The 11,527-nt window shown below is 32.9% G+C and overlaps 1 protein-coding gene across 1 annotated transcript in view; it reads right to left on the bottom strand.

Moving 5' to 3' along the window:
• Window positions 1–8,477: 8,477 nt before the first annotated feature.
• The window catches only part of LOC134706559 (uncharacterized), a 42,165-nt gene continuing 39,115 nt past the window's right edge, over window positions 8,478–11,527 (bottom strand). Inside the window, exon 10 of the mRNA XM_063565589.1 lies at window positions 8,478–9,208. Within this exon, the coding sequence (XP_063421659.1) occupies window positions 8,817–9,208 (392 nt within the window). The 3' untranslated portion in view covers window positions 8,478–8,816. The remainder of the gene's footprint in view (window positions 9,209–11,527) is intronic.

The raw sequence follows: 11,527 nt of genomic DNA, 5'->3' as shown, positions 1-11,527 counted from the left end.
ATTAAAAAAAAATTAAATCTGTTTACATGCGTTATGCAAGTGTTTTCTGAACAGAGAATATTAAGTCTCATATTCTTAGCTTTTCTATGTCCCTCTCTGTCATTTCTGAGCTACCATTGTTGTTTATATTTTACTTTACATGAGCATACACAATTTCGAATCATCTATTATATGTAAATATTTATCCTGACAACAGTATCATGTATTTGTAAATATAACTAGAAGTATTTAAGATAAGTTTAGCGTTTGTAAGGTGACTGTGTTTTATTGTGACTTTTTTTAAACGTACTGAGGAAAGGACTTTGAGATTAAAATTGCTGATTTATTTACATTTAAATATTTATAATGCATTTAAAAATTATAAAGAAGTTTATACATATGTACCTATATCAGGTACATTGATTGTTGTATTTTTGAATATTCAGAAATTAATTTGCTATTGCAGTAAATGGTGGCATTGTATTCAATATAAATGAAAATAATATAATACAAAAATTGTTGTGTTTACCCAAATAAAAAGAAGAAAAGAACGACAAAATAATTTATGAAGGCAAACTAAATCAAACAGAATGATAACAATTAATTCAAAAGGGTTTTAATACAATAAACGTCAAAACAAACTTAACACTGATATAGATGTAATAATCTATTCAAACCCAAATCGGTAAGATCATATGTCGAATAAGGAGTCACGGTGGGTATGGTTGTCCTGCGAGAGAACGTACTGTGCTGGTGATTTGGTCCTGACGGGTGCTGGTGGGTCCTGATTCTGTGCTGGTGGGTTTGTTTACATTGTATCAGAACGGCAATAAAACGAATGTTTTGTTGCTTAATTTTTCTCTGATGCGTCATAAGTACCATGCAAAGTATATTACAACAATATTATATTGCAAAAATCTTGCAAGTTCGTTAAACGGAATTGTCCTGACGCGGTGCTGGTGATAAGAAAAACGGTCCTGGTTCTGTGCCTTTATTTTTTAGTTAAAAGTGGCATATATTCAAGATCATTGATGCTGTACTGTTATTTACTAATTAACTGTTGCCTGGTTTCTTGAAATTGACATTGTTGTGAATCCGTTTACTGTTATTATGCAAAAAAAAAAAACATTATTTTTTATTTTTTTTTTAAATTAACTGTAATCTTATTTATTGGCCTGTTAATGGACCCTTCTTGCCCCCTTTTAAGATAAGAATATTTGTTTACGATTTTCGGGATTACGATCATTTTGCAAGATCACCAAAATACGTTGTAATTTATACAATACTTAATATATAAACTAGTAGATGATGTGGTATGTTTGTTGTCAATGAACAAATTTCCATAAGAAACCAAAGGAAGTATGTGTTAATAACCATACGTCATCGTAATACCTTCAACAATAACCCATTAAATAAAAATGTAAAAGGTTTTGCATAAAAATGGAGAGCAAAAATATAGAACAAAGGACTTTCTGATTGTTTGAATCATGTCTTTAGCAGCTTAAAACACATTTTTTGTGAACAATTGAGTGCTGACTATAAGAATGAAAATAGTATTGCGGGTTTGTTTGTTTGGGGATGGGGATAAGTAAGAGCGAGGTTACAGTGAAAGTTTTAAGCTTGGAATAGTTTCCCGTAAGATTAAAAAGTTTGTATTTTAAAAGAAAAATGTATCTTATAGCTATTAAGAATCACTTGCTGTATCTGTAAGATTTTTTCAACATAACTTTTTTGTCTGAACGGTTATCAGTTTTGTTCTTCAAAAGTTCGATAGAACACTAAAAAAATCACTATTTTATGAAAGGGCAGACTAGAATATGTCAGAGAACGAAGACGAGATAACCTAGAGAACACTAACAAAACTTAGATTTCTTAGCTTTTTCATTTCAAAATTCCAAAATAAATAAATATTTTTGATAAAGAATTACGGGTGAGGAAGTGAACAATGTGTCCTACTTTACTATATCTAAATATTTTTATGAATAAAAATCAAATGTGCCTTAGTTATAATTGAAAATGAGTAAATGGAAAAAATACCTAACTAAAATACACTTTTATTTTAATACTGGTAATATCACTAAGCTTTTACGTTTTGTGTGTCAAACACACCATCTCTGTAGTAATGACTCCTAACTAAGATATTTCACTTCATCCATTTTTTTCTGCATTTTTTTTAGTGTGAATTCTTAGAACTATTATATTACAATGTAGCCTTAAATTATATTTAAAAAAAACTGAATCTAAAGCCAGATATATCAAACATTTTTGTTTCCATCTATCAGTTTTCAGGACAGTAACAATCAACGTAAACACGCCTGGAAAGTAAAATGCGTACTCGGCTGTCTGTAATCGACCATTTTTAGACACCCTCCTAAAAACAAACCGGGGTGGGGGTTCAGAGATGCAAATTAAGTACTTAGATCAATATTTTATCTTTTCGGGTATGGTTTATGACCCCTTCTGTGGCCTGTCAATTACGAAATGTGCAAACTGCAAAAGTATCAAAACAGCACAGACAACGAATAATAGAGACATAATTTTGTATATATGTCAAGGGGAAACTTCTTGCAAAGCATTATTATTTATAGTTCATTATTGTATTTAGTAGAAAAAGAGAATTTGGTGAAAATAAAATCACAATTTTTGTAGAAAAATCACAGACCTTTGTACAGAGATTTTTGTTATGTTCAGCATGGGATCAACGCAAGGGTACATTATCCGGCTTAAAAATCTATTTAAAAGTATTTGAAACTAACGTTTGCTTTGTTAATTGTGCATTTCAAAATTTCCCAAGGGTTACTGGGAAATAGAAATATAGTCACTTAGTCTTCTCCCGACCGGCAGTAAAACTCTTGCCGAAGTGGGGCGTCCGTTTGGCTGTGCGGGATCTATCAAGGTCGCAGTCGCGTCCGGTCAGAATGGGGACGTTAAATCCGATGTCTCGTGTAAAGATAGTGCCACACTCTTTGCACGTTTAGAACCCTTGCAGCAACTCTTTGAGAAAGCCGTGGTGTAGTGGTAGTGCATCGGACTACTAACACAAAGGTTCCTGGTTCGATTCCCGTTCGGGATGAAAATTTCAGGAACTCGATTTTCGGCTCCCTCTTGACACCATTTGCGATTATGGTCTTAAGGAAACGATGATAGTCCGTCGGAAGGGGACGATAAATGGCTGACCTGTGTTAAGAGAGAGGGTCATATCTCTTGCACGTTAAAGACACCCTTGTAGATTTCGAAAAAGAGTAGGCTAATGCCGCTACAAGGCAGCACTCGCACTCGCAAAGTGGAAAGGGATTACTATAAGTTGCAAAACTTGTTTCCCAATCCACTATAAATAAATATGTTTAAACTAAACTAAAACTCTTTGATGGGTCCTTATGTGGTCTGCTGCAAGGCAAACTTTCTGTTCCTATCCAATACATAAAATTGCGAATGGAAATCGGGAATGTGTCAAAAAGACAACAGCAGAAGGTCACCAACAGGTCTTCAATGTAGCGAGAAATTTCCGCGCCCGGAGGCGTCCTTCAGCTGGCCCCTAAACAAATATATACTAGTCCAGTTATAATGAACGCCATACTAATTTCCAAATTGTACACAAGAAACTAAAATTAAAATAATACAAGACTAACAAAGGCCAGAGGCTCCTGATTTGGGACAGGCGCAAATATGCGACGAGGTTAAACATGTTTGTGAGATCTCAACCCTCCCCTATACCTCTAACCAATGTAGAAAAGTAAACGCATAACAATACGCACATGAAAATTCAGTTCAAGAGAAGTCCGAGTCTGATGTCAGAAGATGTAACCAAAGAAAATAAACAAAATGACAACAATACATAAATAACAACAGACTACTAGCAGTTAAATGACATGCCAGCTCCAGACTTCAATTAAACTGACTGAAAACATCCTCATTTTCCAGTGGCAGTCCAAAATTCCAGAACCATTGGCCTCTTTTATGACAAGACATACCTATTGTATTTATTGTGAACTTGTTCTTGTCCTGAATATGCATGAAATATTTGCCACTGGACGTTAATAAACCAACAATCAATCAATCAATAGCTTCATACTACCAATTGAGTTTAAAACAAGTATATAAGTTTAAAAAAGAAATTCTTAGATTAAACACCTACATTTAACTTTAAAATGTCATAACAGTTTAAAACAATACAAATCTACACACACACACAAACTAGCTTAATTTCAAATGGTTTATCAACCTGAATCGCTATCAGATCATATATAAGCTCACCTTTGTCGAGGGGTCGTGTGAGGTTCATGTATTGTCTTGGCGTCCGCAATTACAAAAAGATCTTTTCTGAAATTAATTGACCAAATGTTACCAAATGATTTTTCAAGAGTGAATCTAGGAAAAACAATATTCATCAACAAACATGACCACTGTCTGTTAAAATGTATTCGAGTTTTTAGTTACAGCCGATTCCATTAAGTATGTAGGCAAACATAATATCTTTGGTTAGCTCGCTTGTTAGCTAAACCGTACCCTCCTTTCGAAGTAGCCTGGTCCTACAGACAGAAAGATGTGTCATTTGTCGGACTAGTGTATACTCTTAAAGTAGGGTAGTTTACATAACCTAACAATGACTTTTCTGTTCATCAAGCAATATAGCCAAAGATATTCCCTTTGAAATCGGCTTTAATAGTGCAAAAGTTCAAGCAATTAGGGCAAAACTTTCCGAGTAAAAAAAATCAAAATGTCTATCTACCTTGCACATTTCAGAACATTCAGATCAGATAACGAAACTGGGTCCAGCAACATTTATAAGCAATTTAAGATTTTGACCCTCACAGTTTCCATTCACTTTCCATTCATGATCATTAAATTGAACTGTAAAACATTTCCTGGTACCTTCTTAATTCCTTTATAAGTTTTATGTAAACATAATTATGACAATAACTGTTGTGAGCACAAGATTCACTGCACACTTTTAAAGTTCTGGTTCATCAAACATTAAAATGTGAACTTGAGTTTTGAGACTTTTTTAATCGACACTGTACCACTGTAACCAGCAATGAAGGAGGAAATGAGGAGGCTTGGTTAGGTGGAAGTGGGGAGGGGTATGCGGAGCGCTGACAAACATGTCTATGCGACATGGGCTTTGATCATTAAAGAAGCATCAATGTAAGGGGCATTTAATATCTTAATACAACTATTCTTATTTTAGATACTATATATTGTTCTCTGATATTGGACGAAAGATGTTGCCCTTTTATGTAATTATGTTATACAAGTTACGATCATTTGAAAACACATATTAAACAGCCAAATGGATGCACAAGAGTTAAAATAGGAGTCATAGAGACTATTGACAACAATTATCTGCCCAATTTTATTGATTTTGTAACATTTGTTTAATATATGACCAACCTCTTATCCAAAATCACCAGCACCGTATCAGGACCCACCAGCACAATGACAGGACCCACCAGCACAGTATCAGGACATGAGTAAATTGAGAAAATGGCAAATTTTAAATAAATTGCAATGTTTTTTTACTAAATACTTTTGTCGTGTGGATTGCGGTATAGAAAGCGGACTCTATGAGCATTTTTGTTTTATTTTCTCAGTTTAAGATTTTCTGAAAATGAGCATTTTTGTGTTACGCTTACTGAAACAGTTTAGAGGGTCAACTTTTCAATGGTTTATATATGAACCCATAAGAAACAAAATTGAAAAATCTCAACTGTTTTCTTCCATTTTTTATGAGTGAAAACCTCAAAAATCATCATTTTCGTCTTTGTTTACATTTTTGCATTGATCACCAGCACCCGTCAGGACCGAATCACCAGCACAGTACGTTCTCTCGCAGGACAACCATACCCACCGTGGGAGTGCGAAATTCAAATTAACAATCGAAACGAGGAGACCAGTTTAGTAAAAACGTCTCTTATCATTTAATCATCTAAACCAGTGCGACTCAGTGTTCCGAAGCTAACATGCACTGAACATTTTTATTGTTTAGATATTCATTAGATTCATACATGTAGTTTCTATTAGCTGGAGGAACATTTAAATAAAGAAACTCCACAATAGTTTGAAACAACAAACACGATTGTCTTAATTATAAGATGAGTAGAATTAAGCCCATGATAAACAAAGTAAAGCCGTTGAACCTTACATTAAATATTAATAAGCCAATAAGGTTTATCCATCGAAGCTTTCTTCGACTATATATTTGATGTACACGTATTTTCGAACGTATCACCATCTGCTAATTTGAGTGACTCTTTTTTTCCTCAAATGTAAAAATTATTTGTTGAAATATGATTCCGCACTCCCAGCTCTTATCTTTTGCTTTTTATATATAAACTGAGTGTCAAAAGAAATGCTTACATTTTGAAGACTACTCTATACGCATACAACATATTTCCGGTGTTGGTTTTTGTGTATTTAGACCAGTATTAAAGATCACATTTTTATAAACATTTATTTTAGTCAGCTATGCTTTTGAAGAAACACGTTTAATACATAATATATGAAATTTCTTGTGAAAGGCCATCAATACTACAATACTAACGACTTTTTGATTTGTAAAAAAGTAAAAGTTTCTAACCGATATGTTACTATTCACAGATAACTATTTTGTGCTTCGAATGAAGAAGACATACAAGGTACAATGATTAATTGGAATTCAAACAATTCCGCTATACTTTATATAACTTATATATCTAGACGACAAATATTTTTATGTTTTTTCTTTAATTGATAAAGGAGCTCTTATCGTTCTGCTTTAATAATTATATATTGCCAATCCATGATAACATAAGGCATGGACATAACTTTTCCTACAAAAGATGCTACAGAACGTACGATTTCGAAATATAAATGTATCCTCAACATGTTTCAATACTAGTATTGTAAATAGTATATAATAGCATTCGCTACGCAAAATTGTGCATGCATATGTACATAATGTAGTATATATTACACAGTTGAAACGACTTTACATAGCTTGCCTATCATATAATGATTTACTTGATAGAGGGGTTGCTACTTATAATGAAACTATAGATCCAATAGTTCGAAGGGGTGAAATTGAAATCATCTGATCGAAAATTTGTGGAGTATGTTTCCCATGTGACAGTAGATAGGCTCTAAGTGTCGTAACCACAATTCCGTCCTTTTTTCTCCAATGTGAAATACCGAATTAGACTTATTTCATGGTTTAAATTTACATGACATCTTTTACATACTGAGCAGGACTTAACCTTCTGGAGCATCTGATTTCATCCCCGTTTTTTAGTTTTAAAGTTCGTTTTTTTTTTAGTTTTTTGTGTTGTGTTTAATTTACTGCTGTTTGTCTTTAGTCGGGTTTCTTCTTTTTGCCATGGCATTGTTATTTTGGTTTTTTTAATTTTGAATATCCCTTTGCTATCTTTCGCTTCTGTCACTCTAACAAAATTAAGGTTAGACACATGCGTTTCGTTCATTTTATCACAAAATATCATCAACAAAAGCTTACGGAAAACGTAAACATATCGAAAGACAATATATTAATTACAACCTATGACATTGAAGTCCCTTTTCCGATAATTTCAGAAATAGTGTGCGGTTAATAAAAGTATAGCCCGGGTGCCATCCATTGGTACTGTCTTTGATGTAGGGAAATTTTTTAATATTAGCATATTACAACAAAAACATATTTACTGATGGCATATTTAAATGTAGAAAAAGATCTGGTGGTTACTGATCTAATATATCAAATAACTAAGTTTCTCTTAAAAGTAGAGAAAACCGTCAAGTATTCAAGTCAATCTTGCCTAAAGGATTCCAACACGCTAGGTTAGTACCAAGTTAGGAATATGACAGTTGTAATCCATTAGTTTGTTGTGTTTGATGTGTTTGAGCTTTTGATTTTACCATTTCATAAGGAACTGTCAGTTTTGAATTTTCCTCGGCATTCGGTATTTTGAGGAAATTACTTTTCGTCCCACGAATTCTACTGTCAAAAAGGTGTATTATAAATCGATCAAATAAAATCTTTCTAGTGATAAAAAGACATTATTCCGTCGCATATCTACTAGAATATGTATACTTCGATTTTCATATGTATTTATCTTTCGAGGCAAAGGTTAATGCATAACATGCAAATCCGACAAGACTTCCATATTGGGTGCCAATATTTTACAATAATTTATTTTTTTATGTTACACGCCTTCTGATTGGCTGACGTTGTGTGGTTTATCAGCTCATAGACATAATTTTGTCATAAGAACGTGACGTCATCAACGTTTTTCATGGTTTACTCCGGTTTAAAATGGAATTTAGAATTCAATTCTAATAAATGGCTGTAATTGTTTTCTGTCTATTCGAAATTACAAAACAAATGTGGTGCACACTTGTTATTCAAAAATATTACAGTCATTCCTTAAAAAATCCCAGATATTTCAAGTGTTCAAAAGACATTAGTCTGCCAGATGTGTATATCTTAAATTGTATATAACTTTAGGCGGTAAACACCATACATTTAATACAAATACGCGGAATGCATACTATTCTTACATGAAATATTGTCACAATCATAAGGAAAAAAGAAAACAAAAGAAAAGAAGCATTCAACGCGTTGTATCGTCTGTATGCAAAGTATGACCAGATTCAGTGTTAATATATTCAAGTTAATGTATCTAGCTTTTAGCTTTGAAAGTCTCTTTTTCACAAATAACGATGAAACAAGATAAATTTCGACGCGATCAGTAGACATTTTGAACTCAGCATGATGGTTTTAAGTCACCACGCTTGAACAACATTCCTCTTACAATAAAATGTCCTCCACATCTCCATATATTCCTTATATTATTGGTGATTTCTCAGGTTTACGTTATATTGTTAACCCATCGACCAATACGAATTAAGGTATCATCAATTCTGTACACAGTACTACCGGATATCTGAATAAGTGGTGACAACCCTAGCGTTACTGCCATTGCAATGGAAAACAAAATTTTATTACTAATATTCTGCAACACGAATGCATAAAGGCCTACAAGTGCAATTATGCATACAAGATTAGCAATCAGAAAGAAAATTAACGCCTTCTTTCTCAATCTTTTCAATCCTAATATCCTGTCTTCGTTTGATAGTCCCTTTGATGCGGTCGATCCGACAACGTTAGAGACGAGTTCCTCCCAGAATTCAAATTCAGTTTGGTTATAGTCACTCAAACTAACAGATGAAGCGCTCAAACTTCTAAGTGACGTTGTGTCAACTGAAAAAGAAACTACATTTCTATAAAATGTGATCAACACGAGCGAATAAAAACAGTTAGTTTATTAATTAATATGTATAAAACATTTTTTGCTGCAACAAGATTAAAAAATATTGTATTCTCATATAAAACATCTTTCCATTCAAATAAATGGGTATTTCAAATAGATTCCGGGTACATTATATCCATTTTAATTTTGAAATTCTTACCTACATTCTACAGTTTTTAATATAAATTATCTGTATTCTTTTGATAGAATTCTAAATGACATGCTTTCCTAGTTTGACTAATAACTTCGTCCTATAACTATACCAGAAAGGTCATATTACTATTCATATCAATATTGTAATTTAAATCCACGTCAGAGAGTTCAATGAAACTACAGAGCAAAAAGAATGTGAAAGGCACGCATCCAACCAAAGAGAATAGTAACAAATCTAAATTAATGGGAAACTATCAATGTCTATCTAATCATATATATATATATATATATAAAGACCTTGGTAATGCAATTTGTTTATAAGAACGTTAAACATACATTTACATATATTTGCATTTACGCTAAATAAAAAAAGAATCTAGAACATATGTTATTTCTTGAATAGAAACATATACGAACTTGATAATAAACTACTTAGTTTATGTTGATTTAATAACTCTGTGCTTTTAAATTTTAATCATACAGTGGAACATCTCATTAAATCCAAAACAGACAGTTGGTTTTAAAACAGTTTATGTCGTGACCCGTCAAGATAATTGCAAGTATTTATAGGATGAGAGTGTGGTGCACTCCATATACGAGGCTTCTTATTAAATGTTTTCTTTCCGCCATGATGTATTTATTGATACAAATGAAACACAAAAGGTTTAGCTAAGAAACACACCAGGCTCAAGCTAGCAGCCACTCGCTAGCAGCCACTACGCTAGCAGCCAGTTTTCAGATATGTCTATAAACCCAAAAGTTGCATGAGATTCAAACGTACTTTAAATGTTTTTATCAATCATATAATCACAAAATAATCTGTTTTTATATATGAGTGAGCAGCCGAAGACACTATCTAATGGTTTTTTTTTCAAATTAACAATACATGTAATTTCCTGTTCATTACTTTATTCGCTTTTCATATACCAAACAGCGTACTGCGCGCAATTTTAAATAGTGTATGAAGAATAGTAAATAACTATACACTTATTTAAATGCTGTCAAAATTGTTGCTACATGACATCTACTTTTCCATAAGAAATCAATTTTGTGATTTTGTAAGAAATAGCTTTCCATAGTCTCGGCATCCTGTCAAGTAGTTCCCAAAAAAGTATCAATAGTTTTGCATTACAAGAATAGAAAATTACACTCGTGCTTTGCTATTTCTTTGTCAAACAAATTTGTTTTGACAAAAGATTCTACTTCTGAACAAGCGGAATGCGCTCACATTTGTTTAAACGAAAGGTTTATTTGTTGTACTTAACCCCTTCCTGTTCCCATCGGTACTCTGGTACCGATGAGCTATATTTTTGGGTAACTAACTTGCGCAAAGTATTGAATCTTTGACATTTGTTGACGTACAGAAGTGGTTGATGGCTCAAATCAATCCCCTATATCACAGCTGTGTGATAAGCGGTGCCTAAAACTTCTTCCGAGTACGGTTTGGTATCAAATTGCCCCTAACGGACAACGTTTTCTCCTGTAAAAACCGTGTTTTTTTTTTAATTTGAACTTAATATTTCCGTCGAGTATGGGAAAATAAACTGTTGATTTTAGGGGCAATATGACTTTTTTTTTATTAACTTCGCCGTGTATTTTTGAGGGAAACTATTCAAAGTATGATTAAAACTTGTACTTAAGTGAAAAAAGTGATTGAAAGTATACCAACGCAATCATTTATTTGAAATGCACTCTCAATTTGTGGTCATTTCCTTCCAAATTAATTGAAAAAAAGACAAAAAAGACAAAAAGTCATGATTTTTTTTTTTTCGAAGTTGAAATAGATGTAACAGAACATTGTTTCTGAAGTGTCTCGTTATGGAAATGTCGAAAACACTTTTGTTCAAATAAAGAAACCGGTAAACGTCTAGAAAAAAATGGCAGACTAAAGTATGATATCATCCTATATTTGCTCAAACTAATGGGTTTTACAACAATTTTATGTTATATCGAGACTTAATTTCTAAACGAAACCAGTAAACAGGCTGATTATTTGATTACTTTCACTTCGTTGCTTTATGAAAGAGTTAAGATTAAAATTTCGACATTTTAAACTGGAACTCCCGTGGTTCAGTGGGAAGCTGCACTAGCCCACAGCAGGAAGATTGCATGTTCTA

This window comes from Mytilus trossulus, chromosome 2 (assembly GCF_036588685.1).
Source record: "Mytilus trossulus isolate FHL-02 chromosome 2, PNRI_Mtr1.1.1.hap1, whole genome shotgun sequence".
Lineage (NCBI taxonomy): Eukaryota > Metazoa > Mollusca > Bivalvia > Mytilida > Mytilidae > Mytilus > Mytilus trossulus.
Note: the sequence above shows the minus strand (reverse complement) of the source record. Positions and strands in the feature narration are given on the sequence as shown.